Below are 21,657 nucleotides of genomic sequence, written 5' to 3'. Positions count from 1 at the left end.
GAAAGTTAGAATCTAGAAGCCTGAAAAAGGAACAACCATTAAATGTGATTACAGTTTAAATTTCAGTTTAGAAAAAACCAAAATCCTACAAAGAAAAAAATTTTTTTTAAATGACCTGGGAGTTGTTTGTAACGTATGTCACAGAAAAAGGGCTCATTTCCTTACTATATAAATGGGACTTACAAAGATAAGAAAACAATAAATGATCCAATAGAGAAATGGCTAAATATATGAAAAATTCACAGAAGAAAAATTTAAAATAAGAATGACTACATAAAAATATGCTTAACCTCACTAGTAATTTAAAATACTAATAAAATGAGATTTTTTTGTCACTTGAAAAGATTTTACTCTAAAAAATTAAGTATATCCTGAGTTGGGAGGATGTAAAGAAATGGTACTTTTATACAAGATTGCTAGTAGTATAAATCAGCCTAAGATTTTTTGGTATAAAATTTGAAAATACCTATCATAACTTTAAATGTATCTCCTTGGATTTTAAAAGCTTTCTTCTAGGAATTTATCCTGTAATTACATTGATACCATGTATATGTAAAATGATTCTTGTTATTTTAAACATTTTATTATGACAAATTTCAAACATTTACAAAATTAGGGAGAGCAGTATAATGAGCTCTGATATACCCATCCCCCCAATTTCAACTATTAGAAACTCAGGAACAATCTTATTTCTTCTACATTGCCGTAATTGTTAGCAAATTCTAGAAGTCATAACATTTCACTTATTAGTATTCCAACATGTAAAAAAAGGGAACTCTTTTTAAAAGTCACCTACAATACTATTATCACAATAAAAATGGACGATTATTCCTTAATATAATAAAATATTTCACCTGGTTTTACACTTTGCAAATTGTGGCATAAATAAGATTTGAAAAAAAACCATTTGTTGAGGGGAGCACTCGTTCTACGGTATAAATGAGGTGTTTCCTGATAAAAAGATAAGAATAATTAAAAATAAAGCAAACCATTTGTTCAAATTAGGATACAAAGGTATTCACTACAGCATTTTTTGAAATAATGAAAAAGTACAACCAACCTAAATATCCATCGATAAAGGACCAGTTAAATAAGTTGTATGATATCTACATAGTGGAATCCCATGCAGTGGTTAAAAAGAATGAGGGAGTTCTAGAAAGAAAGATTTCCACAAATATTCTTTTACCCTACTTGCAAGCTAAGACAAATTTTTTAAATTAAAAAAAAAAAGCCATTGCAAAAAAAAAAATCCCATTTTTGTAATATGTAACTTACATATTAATATTTTTCTATTGTCAGGTAAAGTTTAGAAAGTAAATCTTAGAAGTGGAAGTATATTATGTGGGGGAAATGAGAAACTTAAATTTTACATGACATAGCAAAACAGTATAGATTGCTTTTGTAATTAAAAAAATATTTTATGAGAGGCCCAGGCGGGAGGATTGCTTGAGGCCAGGAGTTTGAGACTGACTTCCTCAATATAGTGAAACGCTGTCTCTACGAAAAAATAAAAATAAAAAAATTTAAAGCCAGGCCAGCATGGTGGGGAGTGCCTGTAGTCCCAGTTACTTCAGAGGCTGAGGCAGGAAAACTGCCTGAGCCCAAGAGTTCAAACTTATAGTGCACTATTGTTGGGCCACTGCTCTCCAGCCTGGGTGACAGAGAGAGCCCTAGTCTCTAAAAAATAAAATATAATGATACAATCAAAATAAAAGATATTTTATACTTCTGAAAACAAAAGACATCCTAAACAAAATTAAAGGATAAATTGTAAACTTTAAACTGTTGCAACGCATTTTGAAAGCAATACATAGAGTTTCTACAAATCAATAAAGAAACTGGATATTTGCAAATTAAACTGGTCAAAGGAAATGAACAAATAGAAGAAATGCAACTAGCTAATTAATATGAAGACTGACAAAGAAGAAATGATATAAACATCCAATGTGGGGACAGGGCAAAGGGGTGGGCATAAATTAATGAACTTTTCCTGCAGAATAATTTGATAATATTTATCAAGATATAAAATGTGAACTGTGCTGGCAAATTCTGAAGAAACACGCACTTTCAGGCATTGCATAAATTGCTACCATCTTAAGGAAGGCAATTTGACATTATCTTCCAAATTTCAAACACAGATACCCTTTGACCCACTGACCCACTTTAAGGAACTTCTCTGACAGATATACTCACACATGTGGAAATGACCAAGAAACAAGTTTATTTATTGCAGGATTACACATAATACCAACAGATAAGAAAATAACCAAATGACCACAGATAGGGTACCGGTTATATGACATACATTATGATCCACCCAGTAGATTTAAATGGAATATTATGCATCTATAAAAAAACAAACAAAAAGTTATTTCCATCCCAAGCTATATTGGAAGGAAACAATTATATAGCTGCACTGATTTCCGTGAGCATAAACATTATCTGGAAGGATATACTAGAAAGTCTTTGAGCCAGGTGGGAAGTGGGTGACGGGGACAGGGATAGAAGAGGTTTTTCACCGGATACTTTTTAAAAACTGCAGTGGCTTCCACCTGTAATCCCAGCTATGTGGGCGTTTGAGTCCAGCTTGAACCCATAAAATAGTGGGACCCCCATCTCCTGATGTCTGAAAAAAAGATGTTTTGATGAATTAGTTACCTACTTCACAATTACCTATTACAGTAAATGAAATATATTTGAATTGTGTGTAAGTCCTTTGAAACAGCAATTACACTGCTAGAAACTTATCCCACAGAAACACTCAAAGGTCGAGAAGACCCTTGCCTTAGGAACTTACTTACGGCGTTTATATTAAAGAAAAACAACCCCAAGTTCCCTCCAGTCGTTAGGGGAATTAGGCTTTCCCCAACCAAAGGAATACTTAACTCCTCAGTCCCACCGCAAAAACTAATTCAGCAGAAAAGATGATCACTGCAGATTAAATTTTTTGAAATGCTAAATTGCAAAACAGCCTATGAAATATTTATTTATTCGTATAGGAGCGTGGAAAAATCGCCTGGAAGGACTCACCCAGAATTGAAAACAATGGCTATTTCTGGGATCCTTCTCCGCTTCCGGTTTCTAAAAAAATCGAGCTGGTATTACTTTTTGTATTTAAATCCTCTATTCGCCTGTCTACATTGTAAGTGTGGCCCTGCTGTGCCTCGCAGGGTGTCCTTTGCCCTGCCCCGGCTCCCGCAGCTCCGCGGGTGGACGCGGTGGGCTGCCAAGCAGTGCGGAATGGACGGCGGGATAGGCGCTCTGAAAGTCAGTCTCCGGCAGGACGCTCAAGAAACCGCGGCTTCAACTGCGCGGCTATTTTTGGCTCCAGCCGTGGGCTGCAGCCGTGTGAGCTGGAAGGGCAGGGGCACAGATTTATCCAGTTATTTCTGTCAACTCTCTGGCTGCCTTTGCCCGTGGAACCTCACAACCGGCAGCCGCCGAAAGCAGGAGACTCGCGGTTGACCTTAGGAGCGGCCCAGCGCTTCCCACGACCTCCGCTCTAGCCTGGGCCAGGCGGTAAGCGGCCACATATATGAGGATTTTCAGGTTTTGTATTTCAGTGTTTACCAAAGCTCCGGATTACACAGACAAAATTCCAAAACTATGGCGTTGTCGATTCACGTTTTACCAATTATTCTATATTCTGCCATGATCACCGTTTCATATAAGGACATTGCAACGTCGAAAAATAAGATAATCTCAGAACTCACACTTTCTTCCGGGAGAAGGAGTTGGCCGCCTAGTACCTACAGAAATATGCGATGCTGATGAATTTTGTCTCGTTTAGGTTATTCGAGAAGTATTTATTGAGTGCCTACTGTGCGCTAAAAACATCCGGGGAGATCGCCTGGATTTGGTGGGCACAGCGAACACATCCAACATGCGCCTGGTGTCTAGGGAACCGGGCTCTGGGCACCCGCTCCCCTGGACCTGAGCGCGGAAGTCTCTACCCTGCTGCTCCCGGCCTGGCTGCGGGAGCTGGGCAGGAACAGCACACATCCCTGGGAAGCTGCGTGCAGCCAGCTTCAGCCAGAATCACTCTGGTACACAGTAGGTACGCAGTAATGTTTGTGGAATAAGTTAAAGAACAAAAAGGCGGGGTGGCTCAGTCCTGTAATCCAGCACTTTGGGAGGCTGAGGAGGGAGGATCAGTTGAGCCCAGGGGTTCAAGGTTACAGTGAACTCTGATTGCACCCTAGCACTCCAGCCTGGGCAACAGAGCAACCACTCTATTTAAAAAGAAAAAAAGAACAACAACAACAAAAGGACAAAAGATGTTAAGGCCTTGTGTGTGTGTGTGTGGGGGGGGGAGTCAAGGAGGGCCCTGAGCCTTTACAAGTTCTGGTCCGGAACTCTCCCTGACTTTCCGGGTGCATTCACCCTGGCTCTGTAGGCCACATCCAAGCCTGGGGCTGCTACCTCTTTCTGCTGTGCTGGATATCCCCAGGCAGCATCTACCAGCAGGAGGAGAACCCAGGACACTGAAACCCCCAACTGCCTTCCAGGGTGAGTGGGGTTGGGGGTGTGAGGGATAAACTAGGATCCTGGACCTGTCTGGCCCCAGGGATTGGTGGGCAGGCCCACTCAGCCTTGGTGTCCTCTACCAGAGCATCTTGAACTGGGGTACAGAATCTGGGGATGCACAGCCAGGTAACTGGTTACTTGCTCTCCAAGGGTAGTCAGGTCTAGCATTATTTGTGATTTTATATTAAGCAAAGTGCAAATAGGCAAAATTCATATGCTCCATCTCCCACCATTAAAATAGAAATCAAAGAAATGTAGCCAACAAGAAGGGAGCCTGGGGCCAAGGGGGAGATGGGGAAATGGCACCCAGGCCAGCGTGATGCATAGACACCCTCTCTCCTTACAGGTGGTGCACAAAAGAAGAAGACTTGAGCCTGGTAGCTTTGACTGGCTGCAGGTGAAGGCCACTGCTATCTCCCATCCCTGAAGGGACGTCCCTGAAGATGTGGGTGTGGGGGAATGCGGTGCCGGTTCCACGGGTTCCTGGGTCTACCAGACGAGGCAGGGAACAGAAATCGCCTGAGGAGGGAAGGAGCCGTCTAATCTTCCTGAACGGCTCCCTGAAAATGAAAACTGGGCGCACAAGACACACCAACAAGATGATTTTTCGGGTTGCTGGTCTACTTCAGCGTGTGTGCGTGTTGGGCGGGGGGCGGGGTGGGAGGTATGGAAGGGGTGAAACAAAAGAAGACCCAAATGAGAGGGCCGAGCATAGGCCCACTATGGGAATGCGCGTCTCCTGCCGAAAACAAAAAGGAAAAAATAATGTAGAGCAACCCCAAGAAAACAAAAAAGAAACCCTCCACAAATGCTAAAACCAAAAAATAAAAACAAATTAAAAAATCTCAAAGTGCAGTTCCTTGCATGAGCCATTTACACCTTTCCACGTCTGCCTGGGGGCTAGTCTTGGGTTATCAGGTCTATTAACAGACTCAGATATTGAGACTAAAGTCCCGTGGTCCTTGCTAAAGGCCTGCTCAGCAGGGCCAGGCCGGGCCGATCTCTCCAAGCCCAGTGGCTGCTGGAAATCTAAACAGCGAGCAGAGGCTGGCCGGTGATGAGCCTGGACGCGGCTGCTGGAGGTGAGGCGTCTGTCCCTGCAGTAACCTCCCAGCCGGATCCCCAAAGCTGCGGCGACTTGCATGGCTTCTTCGCACGCGTCTCTGGGAGCGAGGGCCCCGGTGGCTGCACGCCATTGTGCTGCGTGTACGTGTTCGGACTTCAGTGTTTCTGGAGTTTGGGTCCTGGTTGCCCGCAGATTCTCCGAGGGGCTGGACTCCACTAAAGTCAATCCCACCCGTCCCACAGCGGGAATCACCCAGCCCAAGCCAGAGGCCTGGGCTTCACGCGTCCCCTTACTGCCCCCAGCCATCCGCACATCCGTACAGCTCCCAGTCGAAAGTGTTTTTGCTGCTGGTGGTGGGGTTGCAGCGAGTCGCTTCTCCAAGGAATCCTGCAGTCATCTCGTCCTTCCGCTCCCAGACAAAGGGGTTCGGAGGGTTTCGAATGGGGTTTGAGGACCCGCAGGGGTGGCTCTTAGCCTGGAGAGGCCGCTTTGGGTGAGCAGGAGCCGACGCCACGCATTGTCTGCAAAAGTTGTTGTGTTGGGTGACGCTGGTGGACAGACTTTCACGAATCTATGAAAATCGGTCGTTAAATTCGCATCCGGAGTAATTTGGGAAAAGGGTGCGTTTGAGTGTGCGTGTGCGAGCGTGGATCGGGGGGTTGTAGGGAGTCTGGGGTTAGAGTTGTCCACCTCTTCTGCCTGCCGGGATCCCAGTTCCACCGAAAAAGCTGGTGCTCGGCCACTGCCCTGTGCTGTTTGAGCCACGGCTTAGAGGCGGCCTGTCCCTTTGGTTGCTTCCTGCTTGCCTTTGACCAGCGGTTTCCAATATAAAACAAAAGGATTCCCCCTTCCCCGCCCTCACTGGTCAAGGGACTGTGCACTCGGAGGTGTGTAGCTGCCTTTCCAGGCCTTGGGATCCAAATGGAAGGCTCTCTGTGTTCGCGGTGCGATGTGCCAGGTATCTGTTGTGTGCCGGGCCTATCATCTCAGCAGTTCAGTCTGTGCCCGTGTGTGATGTGAAGGAGACTTCATTTTGAGTCAGGGGACTGTGCAGGTTTGGCCTCCCTGGGTCCCACCAAGGAGATTGGGGAGGACCGCACTGTGCGGTCTGCAAGGTGGTGCCGATTTTCCTTTACCATCAGTGGGTTCTTGACCTCTAGGTGCTCACCTCCCAGTACAGCCCAGGCCCTGGGCCCAGAGCCAGAAGGAAGGGGCACGGGATGACTTGGGAGAGGCCTCGGACAAGCAAGGTCCATTGCCCCACCCATCAAAAGTGGTTTGTGGGTCATCTCAGAGCTACACCTTTCCTTCTGTCAACAAATATATGTGGAGATCCTGCTGGGTGTTTGCAATTTTACAGACATCATTTCTGATTCTTGACAAGGTAAGGACTACGGGTCCCTTTGTAAGATGAGGAAACAAGCAAAGAGAAACAAAGAAACTGGTTCAGGTTTAAAGGGCTGTAAGGCCAGTAATCTAAACCCACTTTGCCTAACTCTTGTGCCCAAGCGCTTCCCCTACTTCCTCAACAAACCTGCCTTCTTATGGTATGCCCTTAGGCAGAGGAGTGCAGAATTTAAGGAGGCAGAAAGGACCCAGAAGGGGTGAGGCTCCAACCCAACATCAACACAGGACTGCAAAGGCAAATGCCTCCCTTTTACCTTTTAGTGGTTTCCTTCCAAGGTACTTTGGGAGGATGCGTTCTCAGAGGTCAAGGGCAAAATGTATTGAGGGCCCTATATATGAAAGGGCTGTTCATTCAGGGTCCAAGGCAGTTCAGACTTTCCTTCACCAGTGCCAGGCCTATTTCATTGATCAGAGCCCTGAGCCATGGCGGGACTGCCAGTGACACAGGTGACCCCGGCTAGGAGAGATTAGTGGTAAATCACATCCTGAGCATTTCAGGCCCATAATAACCTCCTCATCAGTAGATGGGGAAGGGCAGAGGGATTTATAAAAGCCCCATTTGCCTTTCACTTCTGTTAGGTGTGTAAATATATCCTCTATGCTTTGTATTAGTATTTCTATTATATTTTACTAATGCAATGGCACTTCTGTGTGTGCCCATACATTTATAAAAGTACACCCGCTGAAGATGCACACCGGCTGTCTCACATCCAGTGCAAGCCCATCTCTGCCTGGCTGTGAATTGTTCCCAGCTTGGGTGGCCTCACCTCACAGGGTGAAAGGTCACTTTTGAATTACACCTTCTATGAGTTTACTCCTGAAGCCTATTTAATTAACATCTGTACACAAAACTTATTTGCTCTACATAGAGGGTTAGTAGAGTGGAGAGGGTGTTAGGTAGGCAGAGAACTCACAATTGTCCTGGCAGAAGAAAATGCCCACCCATAGGTGGGCTTCAAGGTAATAAGTGTCAGAGGCAGGAACTTTAGATCTTCCCCTGGGAATGTGGGGTTGGGGGACTGATTTCTCTGGTGGTCCTACAGATTTCTTTAATGGAACCAAAAGGGCTGCTTATGCCTTGCACTCAGGACACCTCACAGTCTAAAGAATAAAATCTGATTTAATCCCTGGTGCCCAACAGGTCCACACACCTGCTGAAATTCCTGATGGTATAACTACCTTGACTCAAGCGTCAGCTATGAGTGGCAGTGAGCACCCACTGTCCCAGTGACAGCTGGCACCAGGAATGTTTCCCAGAGCTAGGGCCCCTGCCTCTGTGTTCAAGGCAGTCATCAGTCACCTTCATACTGGGCTGCATGAATGCTTTACCCTCTCCCTGTCTCCAGTCCCCAGAGCCACCCACACCCAGCGCCGCAGAGAGGTTGTGCCCAAATGGCCCAGGGTGTCCCAGTCAGCTTGAAGGTACCCGAGCTCAGATCAAACAGAATCCCCTCGGAGGAACGACCCAGGGCCAGCTTCTAGCCTGTTTCCTTTCCCCAGGTGGAGGCCAAAGAAATCAGCCCGGGCCGGTGGCATCCAGAGGCCCCGCGACTCTCCGGAGCAGCGCGTGTGAAGAGGCTAGAAAGAGGCAGGAGAAGGAAGCCGCGGGGAGGGAGCCCAGGAAGGAGCCTGGGAAAGCCATTACCGCCAGTGGCCTCTTCTGGCTCTGGGTCTATCGGTCCTGGGGCTTCGGGATCGGGGAGGCAACAGACTTCAGGCTTGACCGGGGACTGGGGTCGGGCTGAGGGCAAGACCCGGGAGACCCCTTTCTCCTCCCATCTCGCCTAGCGAGGCCCAGATCGAGGTAAAGCGGAGCCCTCGGCATTGCGAGAGGCTGGCGCTGGGGGCCTGGGGAGCCTCGGCCTCGCGGCAAGGAGGCTGGACAGGGCTGGGAATCGGCCGCAGTCCAGATCGAGGCGCTTGCAGGAAGAAGGTGCTGGGAAGGCGCGTTCGGCTGAGAGGAATGGCGGGGAAAGGAGAGAGGAGGACAAGGGCCGAGGGAGAAAGGCAAGGACGTGAAAAGCCAGGCCTCGGAAAGGCGGCGCCGAGAGCCAGCTGGGCCCAGTTGCCGCGAGGAAGTGGGAACCGAGAGAGTGAAGCACAGCGGGCTAGCGCCGCGCACGTCACCCTCCGCGTCCCGCGTGGTTTCCCCCGGGCACTTGTCCCGATTGCCGGGGTTGGGAAACAAGGCTGTGCTGGAGGCCAGGAAGCAACGCGGCCACCCTGAAGAGCCGGGGCCTTTTCCTCCCGCGGTTGCCGACGCTGCTCCCTCTACGTCCTGTCCCCGCGGAGCGCGCGTGACGCTTTTCTCCGCACTTGCCTTGAGGGTCACGGGACGGAGACCAGGCTCTCAGCAACCCGCGCTCGGTTTCTGCGGTACGGGGTGGGCCTAGGGCTAGGGAACTGGCCAGAGAGGCGGAGAAACGGGGACCGCTTCGGTCCCATTCGCTGCTTTGTCCCCTGCCCTCAGCTCAATGTCCAGCACACAATAGACGCTCAGAATAATATTTGCTGAGTGAATGACTGGGTGAGGAATGAATGAATATACGAATTGGGAGGTGTCAGCTGCAGAAAGGTCGGGGGCCCCAGTATGGGTAGGGTTAGGGTCCAGTGGAGCAGGGCCGCGGGCTGTCCCCTTACCTCGCACCAGGATGCGGCGGCAATGGTCTGCCTCGCCGGGCCCGGGCTGTCCGTCGCTATCCGCGCCGCTCTCCCTGGAGCCGGTGGGACTGGAGGCCGAGGTCCCGGCCACCTCGGTTGGGCTGCGGCCACCGCCATCAGCTCGCAAGTCCTCCTCTCCGCCGCGCCCACCGCTGCCACCAGACTCCGCCCGACGCGCGGGGCCCCGGTCGCGCTCGGCGCCCCCATCGCCCATGCCTACCGCCACTGCCAACCCAGCTACGGCGGAGCCAGCCTAGGCTGGCCCTCAGCGCGGCTCCCCGCCCCTCGCGCCCCCCGCGCCCCCGCCCGACTCCTCCTCAGGCCCCGCCCCCGGCCGCTGCTCCTCCCCTCTCTGCTGATTGGGCGGGAGTCAGGGTTCCAGGACTCCCAGTCGTGCCGGGGCTCCGCGCTCCGGGGAGAGGGGAAGGGGGAAGGGAGCGTTGGCCCCACTCCACCCCTAGTCTAGCCCCGCTCCGAGCCCGGCAGAGGGAGACTGAGGCGGCCCTGAGGAACGCCCTACACCCTCTCCTAAAGTTGATCAACCTCTCCTCCCCCTCCACCATTCCCCTAGCCTACTCACCTCCCCATTCCCTCGGTTCCCAGAGAAGCGCAGCCGTTGCGCTCCGGCCGGTTCAGCAGGATCAATAACCAAAGTGCGCAAAGAAGGCGACCTCGGCGAGACGTACCAGAGAACAGGAGGTTGGCCTTGCTCGGGCGCTTGGCGGGGCGGGGTCGGTGGGGTGCTGGAGGCGGGAGCTCAGGCCTGGGTTCAGTGCGCCAACCTCTAAATTTATACCCACACCCACACTCATGAACGCGGCCCCGAGGACTCTCTCCCCTGGCCCTCATGGAAGAGCAAGGGCGAGAGTAGGAGAATGAGGCTAGGAAAGTGAGGCAAGGAGACCGACTCACCCGCATCTCCCGGGGAGAGTGAACCAGCGCACTGACAGACAGCCGGGTGCAGGCGAGAGGCTCTAGAGTGAGGTGAGACCGTGGAAGACCGCAAAGTCCTGGATTTCCCGTAGGTCTGATACCGTCACGGGGCACCGCACCTTGAGACAGGGATAGTAGGTGGGGATTTTCTTGTTTCCCTCCGCGTTGCTTCCCCCGAGCTCTGTCGCTGTCCCGGGTTCCGCCTTCTCCGAGGCTGCGGAGAGGTAAAGGGTGGAGGTGAGCACAGCTGGAAGTGAAGCAGGGTCAGGCTGTGAGGAGCTGAGCAACTGGGGTCCCTCCGAAGCGTGCGAATCCCCAGGTTTTACTGGAGAGGCCAGCGCTCACCCGAGTCTAGCGTTTCTCTCAACAGTGCCAGGAGGGGCCGGGCCCAGATTTCCCTTTCTTTGACTCAGAAGGGGGCCTTGACGAAATATTGGGAACGGAGGTGTGTGTGCAAATGTGTGCACGCGCAACAAGGCCTGTGACTCCATCCCCTAAAGCACTACAATCTCAGACTTTCCTTCGTTTTTCTGACCTGCTGGCGTGAGCAGGGTGCTTGGGTCTGTCCAAGAATCTGGTTAAGGGTGTCTGCGAGAGCGGGCGTAGCTGTGCCGGTGAAAGTAGCTGTAGCATGGCTCAGTGTCCCTGGTGCAGCCTCCATTAACCCTGCGAGTGGGAAAGCAGGTATATGAGTGTGTGCGTGTGTCAGTGCCACAGTGTGTGTCTAGTGTGCACGTGAACGCTTGGGTGTTTCCGATGCAAGATGTTCCCCGCAGAAGGTGAGATTGGGGGGGACACACCAATTATTTAATTGAATGATTAATAGTTACTCCACTTAGAGTGTGGGATCTAGGAAAAGGGGAGGGTATAAAGGGCAGGTCGGGAGGTCTTGCTGGTAATACAAACGGAAGGAAGGGAAGGAAGGAAAGAAGGGAGGGCGGGAGGAAGGAAGGAGGGAGGGAGGAAAGGAAGGAAGGAAGGAAGGAAGGAAAGATGGAAGGAAGGGAAGGAGAGAGGGAAATGCAGCCACAAAGTGATATTTGGGTGGGTGGCAGGAATGGTGGGATTGAGCCCAAGGCTTAAGTCAGGGTGTTCAGAGGGAGAGCAGTGTGAACTACCGGTAGGTGTTGAGAGTCTGTGGTCCTGGGGCTGTAGGAGTGTGTAGGTATATGGGAGGGAGGGGTGAGAAAGGCTTATAGAGTTTCAGGAGGGTCCCTGAGAAAGTGTGACCCAGTGGAACCCAGCTGGGCTGAAGGAATCCACGTTGCCTGTGTGCGGTGAGCTCTCCACACTGTTCCTCCTGGCCTGGTGCTTGGAATGGCAGCGAACTCCTTAGTGACCGCCATGCAGTTCAGACCCTCTCTCTCCCCACCCGCCAAACTCCCCAAAAGACTTATTCCTCACCCAACCACCATCTCTACTCTGCGCTTCAGTTTTTTGCCTCTTTGGCTCTCTCAAGTTTATTTTTATTACTCGAGTAAGATGCATCTAGTATACAACAATTATAAACAGAAATATAAGCAAACATTCAGCTTGGCTGGACACTGCACCCCTACCCCCAGCTTTAGCGGTTCCACTTGCTGCAGGCCTCAGTTTCTGTGCAGACAAAAATGGAAAAACGGCACCTGCTGTACTGTGCCAGGCTTTGTTTGTTGTCATCGTTTTAATTTTTCATTTCACAAATGGCATCTTTCCATGCCAGTCTCAGTCCCGGAGTCCTTTTCCAGGGCCCATGGATGAGCTTCTGGGCGTGAGCACACTCCTGAGAGAGGTCGGAGGCCTCCCACAGAGTCCTTCGGAGCCAAGACCCTGGAGGTTCTGGCAGCTCTCCCTTCCCTGTCTGCTCCAGGGAGCCCCGCAGGTAGCACCGCAGCGAGCACTGCCAGGCTCCAAGCCAGCTGGGTGTTCCAGTCTTCTTTCTTCTGCACCCGTTATTCTTCCTTTCTCACATTCTCTCTTGGAGGTACACGATTCGGCCTCCCTCAGGAGTCCTGGCTCTCTCTTCTGGCCAGGCCTGTGCAGTGGGGCCCCAGCTCCAGTGCACCTGCATGTGGGGATGGAGTGAGGAGGTCAGGGCTTCTGTGCACAGAGGCGCGGGGGTGTGTATGGAGGAGGAGTGGAGAGAAGGACTGGGTCTCCTCACCAAGCCCTTTCCTAACCCAGTCAGACCCCTTTCAGCCGCAGAAACACAGGTTCTTGAACCCTAGGCTCGCTGGCACCAAGGAGGCGCCTTGTGCAGGAGCCACTAGGCTCCCACCGGTGTCCTCCCCTTCCTAGAGACAGAGGACATCCTGCCTCGCTATGGCCTGGCCCGCGGGTCCTTGGTGAGGAAGGCTGGGCACATCTGTTCCGGGGTACAGACAAGTGGTGAGGGTGTACTGGGAGATGTGGGGGTCGGTACCGGCCCTTCAGAATATGTGCGTGGGTTGGGGAACAAAGCGTGCGTACAGTAGGGTCCCTGCCTGGCTCTAGAGGAACCCTCCTGCCCAGTGCAGGACGGACAGATGCAGAGCTAGAGGCGTGGTGAGTCCGACTGGCGCGAATTCATTGGGAACGGGGATTCCTCTTTCGGGGCTGGGTCCTGGGCCTGCTGCTTTCCTCTTCACTGCCAGTCTCCACCTGCGGTCTCACTGTGATCCCACCCCGCCAAGACCCCAGGGGCCCAGAGAATTCTTCTGACTCTTTACTTCGTCTCTGTTTTGGTAAGGCGATTGGGAAACTGAACCTAGGGGAGTTGGAAGGGGGATGCCAGACGGTGCGGGGAGGGCAATGGTGGTGCAGGTCCTCCATTCTAAGTGGCAGGAATGGGGAGATCAACGCAAGGCGGGCCACTCCCTCTCCAAGCTCCCCTACGAGGCCCTTTAGAACTGGGATTCCCTGGGGTTTCTCCAAAGCCCGGCTAGAATCCGGGAAAGAGGCCATCCTCTCTGGAGTCAGACTTGCTCAGCATCCTCCGCCACTCTCCAATTCCTGCCGCCTTCTCAGGGCGTGGGACGGTTCCGGTCATTCCCAGGGAACCCTCCAGCCCAGCCCCATTCACCTTCTCGCCTTCTCAGCGGGAGGGCCAGACCTCCTGAGCCTCCGTGGCTCTGAGAAGTGGATCCCGGGTGCCTGCGGATAAATACACTCCCCTGCCCTCTTCCCCCAACACCGCGACCCGAAGCGGCCCTCTCTAGGATCGGCACTGTGAGACTTGTGCTGGGTGCTAGGGGAGCGAAAGGAAGTGTATGGGCGGCTGGAATTCGTAGGCCAGGTTCCCCCAGGTACTCCCCAGTACCTCTCTGCGGAGCCGGTCTGTCCTTCACTGCCAGCCCTCGTGCAGCTCTGGCGGAGCCTTCAGCATCAGGCTCAGGTGCTCAGAACCTGTGTCCAGCGTCCTTTCTTCTTCCGTATCCCTCGAGATGCTTTGGCCGGTGCAGCAGGCCGGCTCTCCAGGCCTAGACCCTGGACCCTACTCAGCCTGCTCCTTCGGGTGCACTTCCCTCTCGCTAAGGCTGGGGCCTGGACTCTTTCCCGCGGTGCTCGCAGGTGTGGGGTGCCTTCCGGGCTCCTCCTGCTTCTTTCCTGTCCTCTCCTGGGACCCCTCTGCCTCTATCACTCCATCTCCTCTCTCAGCTAGCGCATCTTCCCAGCCATTTCAGGCCGAGAGCGCAGACGCTCAGGCAGCCTGGGTTCCTCTGCTCTGCCCCGCCTACGTTCTTTTTGGGTCTCCTGCCCTCCCCTCTCCTCGCTGGTTTTGGGGCCCACCTTAAGGTCCCTGGGAGATCCTGGGCAGCATTTGCCCTCCTCCCAAAAAATCTAGTCCCCAGGCCTGCCATTCTGCTCAGCCATCGTGCGGGAATGGGAGTTCTCCTGTAGCTAAAGAGAGCTGGGAGCTTGGGATGAGCAAAGAGAAACAATCCTCAAAGACACTGCTCAGGGAGCCTAAGACTGAGCTGGCAGAAAGGCTCTGTACCCCACTTCCTTCTCCAGCTCCCTGCCTGTGCCCCATCTCTAGTGCCTGGGATCCTGACATCTGCACTAGCCTGTTAAGGAGGGACCCACTGTCCCACACATTGCTAGGGAAGGATTGACATTTTAAGATGTGATGCTATTGGATTTTTTTTTTTTACAATGAATATTGTTATTTTTATAAAACAATAAAAATATATTTATTTCTGAGAAAAGTAGCAGCACTGAAAGTGAAGGAGGCAGCTCCAACAGTGAGACCATAGGCAGCTCCTGGGGTGCTGGGAGAGGTCGGGGAGCTCCTGGAATTCCACTGTGTAGGTCCCTCCTGGATCACTGGCCCCTGCAGGCTCAGTCACTGCTCATTTCAGACAACAGTAGATGCCAGTGTTGCACTCTGGGGTTTATGCAGAAGAAGGACCCTTGGGTTGTAGGGGCACTCTTCATGAGCATGGGTGAAAGGTTACCCCTGAGTGGGGAACAGGGAACCCAAGTTTGCTGTGCTGGAGCTGCCTGGTCCAGGGTGAGAAGCCAGAAACTCCAGCCACTGTGCCACCTCTGGATTCATCACCTATCAAACCTGGCATTTACCTGGCATTACCTCTGGCCTAGGCCACAGTCTTCAGCTGGCCTTGTGTGCTCTGGGCTGCAGGACAGTAACTTCAACTGCCACAGAATCCTTCCCTCTTTCACTTCAGTGTGGGTTTCTGGGCCTAGTTTCCCCTAAGACACCTCCAGAGCACAGCAGGGAGCCCCCTAAGGCAGCACTTACCTGCTTTGCCCCTTTTTGCTCAGTCTTCTCTGCCCCAGCTGGGATCCCAGCCAAGCTGTGGGAGCTCTAGAGCTTGTCAAAATCTGCTGCCTGTGTGCCAGGCCTGATGCAAGGTGCTGGCAACTTTCCTGAGCTGCTGAGCCCCAGGGCCTATCCAGGAGGGCTTCCTGGGGGAGGCTGTGGGTCTAGGATGGGCTGTAAAGAAGGCCACACTGGAATGAAGATTCCTAACATGCCAGACCTGAGGAGGTCCTCTAGGTACCTAATCAGGCAGATATGCATCAGGCAGTACTGCCTTGGCTATGGCCTTAGCCCACGGCCAGGAAGGCTTAAGGAAGGAGACAAACTGGAGTTCTTAACACCTACCACATATTAAATCACCCAGACAACTTAAAATGACTGGTGCTCACGTGAAGACCAAATGGCTCCTTAGCAATTCCTAGTGGGTATCCATGTATTTAAAAGGCTTCCAGATGAAGCCTGGTTGGGAACCACTGAATTTGGACAAGGGCTGGGGAAGCTGGCACTTTGCTGGAGCAAAGGCCAGTGGTGATCAGCATGCTCTGGTTCAGGAAATGAGAAATGGTCAGGACTTTGGGTGGGGTCAGGGAAGAGGCAAGTCAGGGGTGATGGGGTCTGGGAGGTTGGGGAAGTTTTGGGGGAGGAGGTTCATTCCCGGATGGTTGAACAGACCCAGGCAGGACACGACCAGACCCAACCTCCAGGTGACCAGCTTAATCTGCAAAGCCCTCTCCATCCAAGGTACTCAGGATTCTCCAGGCTGCCCAAGGGCAGGGAGAGGATGGCTGGGCCAGAATAGGGAGAGAGTTCCCAGTTGTCAGCCAATGGAGACCAGTGTCCCCAGGTTCTGGAAAGGGGGTTTTGGACTCCTGACTTGGTGGTCTTCTCTTCTCCAGAATGATTCCAGACTAGATGACTTCTTCCTTCTTCTCCCCAGTGGATCTCTGTAACTCTTCCTCCTCTTCATCTCTCACCTGACGCTTTGGCCACCTCTCCTCCCTTTGCCTCCATTTCTCCTTCTCTTCTTTGGCCTTCCTTCCTCCCCTCAGCCACCTCTTCCCTGGGCAGTTCTGTCCTTCCTGTCTCTTGAGTCTTTGAGGCAGTTTCCCTGGCATCCTCCCCACCAACACTCTCTCCTTCCTCCTTCTCCCTTTTCTTGCTTCCTTATTTCCCCTCTCCTCTTCTGCCCTCTTTCTGTAGGGGAGGAGTGCCCTCTTTCACTTGTCCATTTCAGGCAATTACAATCCCGCTAGATGTGGAGTTGAAATGATCAAAAGAGATGCAAGAGACTTGAGACAATTTTCTAAAACTTGTTCTTCTTTCTTAACAGATTAAATCCCTTCACTCCCACCTCTCTGATTTTATCTAGATTATCCTCCAAATTTGGTCCATCCTTCATCTGTTTTCTAACATGGAATACACTGGCTAGTGCCAGAAGCTGTGCTAGACTCATAATTTCATGAAATATTCACAAGACTAGGGTGGGGACTTAGTTGTCTCAACTTGCAAAAGAGGAGACTGAGACCAAGGTCACATAGCTGATTTGTGTGGGACCCCAAGCGCCCTGCCAAGGCAAAAATCTCCTCCCCTCCCTCCAACTTCACTCTGTGAACGAGGCTCTCTCCCAGTCTAAGAAGTTCTCGGTAGGCTGGATCCAGCCTCCAGGCACAGCCCAGGAGGGGGCTACTGAATTGAAGGGCAGTGTCATGCACTGCAGGGAAGCTGCGGCCTCTACAGAGACTGAAGGAAACTTGGACTGCAAGGACATGGACACTTACAGGGCAGAGCCTGGATCTACCTTGGCTGGGTGGCGGTCTTATGTTCTAGAACTATGTGTGTGTGTTGTGAATTGATTTTGTTTTTTGGTAATAGCTTTATTGAGATGTAATTTATATGTCATATAATTCACTCATTTAAAGTAAATAATTCAATGGTTTTTTTGTGTACAGATATGTGCAAACATCACCACTGTCCATTTTAGAATATTTTCATCACTTCAGAAAGAAATCTGGATCAGCCAGCCTCCTATCTCCTCAAACCCCCGGCCCTAAGCAACCACTAATCTACTTTCTTTCTCTGTGGATTTCCCTCTTCTACGTATTTCATATAAATGGAATCATGTAATATGTGACTTTTGTGCCTAGCTTCTTTTATTAGCATAACATTGCAAATTTCATCCATGTTGTAGCATGTATCAGTACTTCATTACTTTTTCTGATGGAAGAACATTTGATTGTATGATTAACTCACTTTTTGTCTATCCATTCATTGTTGACGGACATTTGGATTATTTCTACCTTTTGTGTGAGCATGTCTGTGACTCCCGAACTGGTGTTCAGCCAGCAGCTCAGCAGCTTGACCAGGAGAGCAGGGGAGGTTCCCTGGGAGCAGCTAGAGGAGCCCGGCAAGGCTTGGGAAATGCCACTGGATAGCTATGGGTCCCCAGCTATCCTTCTGGAAGCATTCCTTCTAGTTTGGTCCAATGGGGAGAAGCTACCTGGACTGCAGCCTTGTAGGAATAAAGTCTCTGGAGCAATGATTCAGAGTCATGGCTCTTGGCTAGGTTGGGTTCAAATCCTGGCTCTACCACTAACTAGTTGCTAACAGGCTGCCGAACCTCTCTATGCTTCAGTGTTCTCATCCATTAAGTGGGAGTAATATTAGTATCAACCTCTGGAAATGTTACAAGGAGTAAATTAATATGTTTAGAGCACTTTACCCAGTGTACTTTACCTGGCACTCTGCGGGTGCTGAAGGAAAGATTTGAGCTTGTATCATTTAAGGCTTAAAGCTGAGAGCACACTGTAGCCCTAATTGGTCCCTCTCCTCCTCCCACCAGGGTGAATGAAGAAATGAGGTTAGCCACACCCAAGGGGAGCAGTGGGACACTGTGCAGCATGTGGGTTGTGAACCCAGATTCCAGGGCCCTCCACATTGGCTACCTTAGTGCTGTTCCAGGTGGTGGGTGCAGGAGAAATGCAACTGGCTGCCAAGGCTGAGGGACAGCAATTCTCCTTCCAGTTTGGCTCAACCTTCTGTGTCCCAAAAGTGGACATCAAGCTCAGGAGACAGTGTACTGTGAGGCCTGGGCTGGAGCCCTGTCTTCCTTCTTCCAATGCGGCCCTGGCAAGACACTGGGGAACATTCTGAGTTTGTCATTCTACTCTTACACCCAAAGCCAGATCCTGATTTTTTCCCAGCCTGAGGACCCCACCCTATCCAGCAACCTTTCCTGAGGCCCAGAGAACAATTCAGGGAAGGAACAGCATCTCGAGCCCAAGAAAAATCTGAGTCCTCTGGCCAAGAGGCAAAGAGAGATTGCAAAGGATGTGTGTGGGGGGGGGCAGGCATCATTTCCCATGAGGTGTGCCTGGAAAGCACAGGGTGTAGCTGGGATCACTGGGATTGCTCCCTAGGCTGTCTTTGGGGAGGGGCCTGGAGGTCAGCATGGGTGGCCTTTATATTCTTTGATACCTTTTGAATTTGTGGTGTGTTAAAAGTCAAACGAATCTGGTGCAACACAAATTTAAATGTCATTGTTACAATGGGTTTGAAGCATTTGTTTCCATGTTTCCATCAAGGGCAGTGGCTCACCTTTTCTTCCTGACTGTGCCTCAGACAGCTTGCCTACAGTGACTTACCATGCAGGCAGGTCTCTTTTTTGTCTTTGCCATGCCTTCTGTGTAAGCCAGAACACTGGACACTGGTGACAGGTGGTCATCAACCACCTGTCTCCCATGTCCCCAGTGCTGGGGAACCCTCAGGTTTGGGGTCCTGTTGCCTCAAGCAATAATCATTTGTGATCAGTGATCAGTGTCACCTCCAAGTGGGTTCCAGGCTGAGCTTGGCAATCAGGAGCCAGGCATCTCTAGCACCTCTTTTTAGGTTACCCTCTCTCTGAAGTCTCCCCTTCACCATGTCAGCCTGAGGCCCTGCTCTTGGATCCAGATGGGTCCCAACAGAAGCACCCATGGCCTCTCTGCTGAGTGGCCTGTTGTCCATGGTGAATAAAAGGGGTTTCCCAGGGACTGGGTCTCCAGGAGCCACCAGCCTGGGTGCGACCAGACTAGAGGAATTCTCTATCTCTTGACCCTGGGAGAGGACTTTCAAAATGCAAGGGTGAGGAGCTGAATGACAGCCTGTGTTGGGTGACTGTTGGGCCTCTGTGGGAAGGTGCTGGCCACTAGCCAAGGCCCTCTAGAGGTGGCAGCCTAGGGAACCTGTCCTTTTACCCCAAGATGCTGCTAGGAATTTATATCTACTGGAAACAGTTCTCCAGGAGCTGTTGCACATTCCTTGAAATATGTGTCATCTAACAAATGTTTATTGAGTTCCTACAGTGTGTCAGGCACTGGGGGACTGCTGTGAGCTGAACAGACTCAAATCCTTGGTCATGCAGCCTAATCACTGGAGATGACCAACCTTTCCGTGGATGGTCAGACTGATACAGAGTCAAGGCTGGAACTGTGGAGTTTGATCTTTGGGGTGGGAGGAGCATTCTACCTGGTTGTTTACACATTAGGTACACCAGGGGATAAGTCTAAGTATCTGATTTGTTTTCCTGGCTAGAAAACAGCCTCTGAAAATAAACCCCCTTAAAGAAATTCTTTTTATGAAGCCTCCATGGTCCTGTAATAATGAAACACCAGGAAGGGAAGTACAGTGCCTTGTGTTCGGTTCAGTTCGCTTACAAAACAAAACAAAGCAAAACAACCCCAAGCAAACATGCCGACCCACACCTTGGAGGTGTGTATATGTATGTGTGACCTGTGTTTGTAAATGCGTGTGGCATGAACTAATTTAATCAACTTTAAAAATAATGACTTCCTTTTTTTTTTTTTTTTTTTTAAAGAGACAGGGTCTCACTCTGTTGCCCATGCTGGTTGTAGTGGCACGATCACAGTTCACAATAACCTTTTACTCTCAGGCACAAGCTATCCTCCCACCTCAGTCTCCTGAGTAGCTAGGACCACAGGTGGAGGCCACCACGATCGTTTAATTTTTATTTTATTTTTTTGTAGAGATGGGGGTCTTGTTATGTTGCCCAGGCTGGTCTGGAATGCCTGGCCTCTAGAGCTTCTTCAACTTTGGCTTCCTAAAGTGTTGGGATTACAGGTGTGAATCACCTTGCTTTGCCTTTTCTTTTTCTTTCCTTTCTTCCTTCCTTTCTCTCTCTTTCTTTCTTTCCTTCTTTCCTTTCTTCCTTTTTTAAAGACAGATTTTGGCTCTGTCTCTCAGGCTGGAGTGCAATGGCACCATCTCGGCTCACTGCAAGATTCGCCTCCCGGGTTCAAGTGATTTTTCTGCCTCAGCTTCCGAGTAGCTGGTACTACAGGCGCGCTTCCACGCCCGGCTAATTTTTGTATTTTTAGTAGAGACGGGGTTTCACTATATTGACCAGGTTCATCTTGAACTCCTGACCTCCTGATCCGCCCGCCTCGGCCTCCCAAAGTGTTGGGATTACAGGCGTGAGACACTGCGCCCAGCCTTTTTTCTTTTAAAAGGAAAACATGCAACTGAGAAAAAATTCTAAGCAGCACAAAATATTATGAAATGACTAGTGAGTGTCGCTCCAGAATCTCAGCCCCATCCCTGGAAGCTCAAGCTACCATCCCATCTCACTCTCCCGCTTTAAAAACGAGATCGAAGCCTCCCTGTCCGCGGTTCTTCTTGCCTGCTCGCCCCGCCCGCGCCTGGCGCTAGATCCTGGCGGCGGGTATCCTGCTTACCTTTCCTGCGCCCTCATTGCGCGCCAGCCTTGTGGGAGATTGCTTGCTTACCCGCAGCGTCGCCAGCTTAGTGTATTACGGAAGATTTTGATCTTTGTGAGTCCGATGGGTTTCTTAAAGAAATACACGAATTATGCTAGGGAAACAAAAGGAAGCAAGAGAAGGGCAGGATGTTCGAGGCAAGAGACGGTTTGCTTGGGGCTGTGAGCGCAGGCTGGAGGCGATACGTGGCCGTCGGGGCCTAAGCACCAGATCACACCCGCACTCAGAGGCGGGAAGCCCTCATCCCGGTCACAGCCGCGCGAGCCGGGAGAGGCGGCGGGGCGGTGGGGTCAGCGGGAATTAGCGCGCCGGGGCCCAGGCGAGGGATTGCCTCGGGGCGAGAGCTCGGGACGGGATTAGCGGGTTCAAAAGCAGGTCAGGGAGAGCTAAGCGAGACGACGAGGTCCGCGCGAGGTCAAGGTCCCCGAGAGAGGCGGGTTCTGGGCCGGGCTCGGGAAAGGTAGTGGTCATTGCGATCGCGGTGAGGCTGCACTGGGAAGCCCGAGTTCCGAGCGCGCGGAGAGCTTGGCCAGCTTTCGAGCTTAGGCCGC

At 51.2% G+C, this 21,657-nt stretch overlaps 1 protein-coding gene and 1 long non-coding RNA gene across 2 annotated transcripts in view; both read right to left on the bottom strand.

The window, feature by feature from the left end:
- Positions 1-9,921, bottom strand: part of VAX2 (ventral anterior homeobox 2) — a 31,652-nt gene extending 21,731 nt beyond the window's left edge. The window contains exon 1 of the mRNA XM_012475666.2: positions 9,641-9,921. Coding sequence (XP_012331089.2) covers positions 9,641-9,875 — 235 coding nt within the window. The 5' untranslated portion in view covers positions 9,876-9,921. The remainder of the gene's footprint in view (positions 1-9,640) is intronic.
- Positions 9,922-12,022: 2,101 nt separating this feature from the next.
- LOC105733328 (uncharacterized) lies at positions 12,023-21,340 on the bottom strand. Its single transcript, XR_001111244.2, has 2 exons — positions 13,872-21,340; positions 12,023-12,638 (listed from the first exon to the last, which is right to left on the bottom strand). It is a non-coding gene; the product is annotated as an uncharacterized LOC105733328 (long non-coding RNA).
- Between the last annotated feature and the right edge of the window lie 317 nt (positions 21,341-21,657).

Source organism: Aotus nancymaae, unplaced genomic scaffold (genome assembly GCF_030222135.1).
Source record: "Aotus nancymaae isolate 86718 unplaced genomic scaffold, 86718_ANA_hifiasm-v0.15.2.pri h1tg000057l, whole genome shotgun sequence".
Classification (NCBI taxonomy): Eukaryota; Metazoa; Chordata; class Mammalia; order Primates; family Aotidae; genus Aotus; species Aotus nancymaae.
The sequence above is the reverse complement of the archived record's forward strand: the minus strand, read 5'-3'. Positions and strand labels throughout refer to the sequence as shown.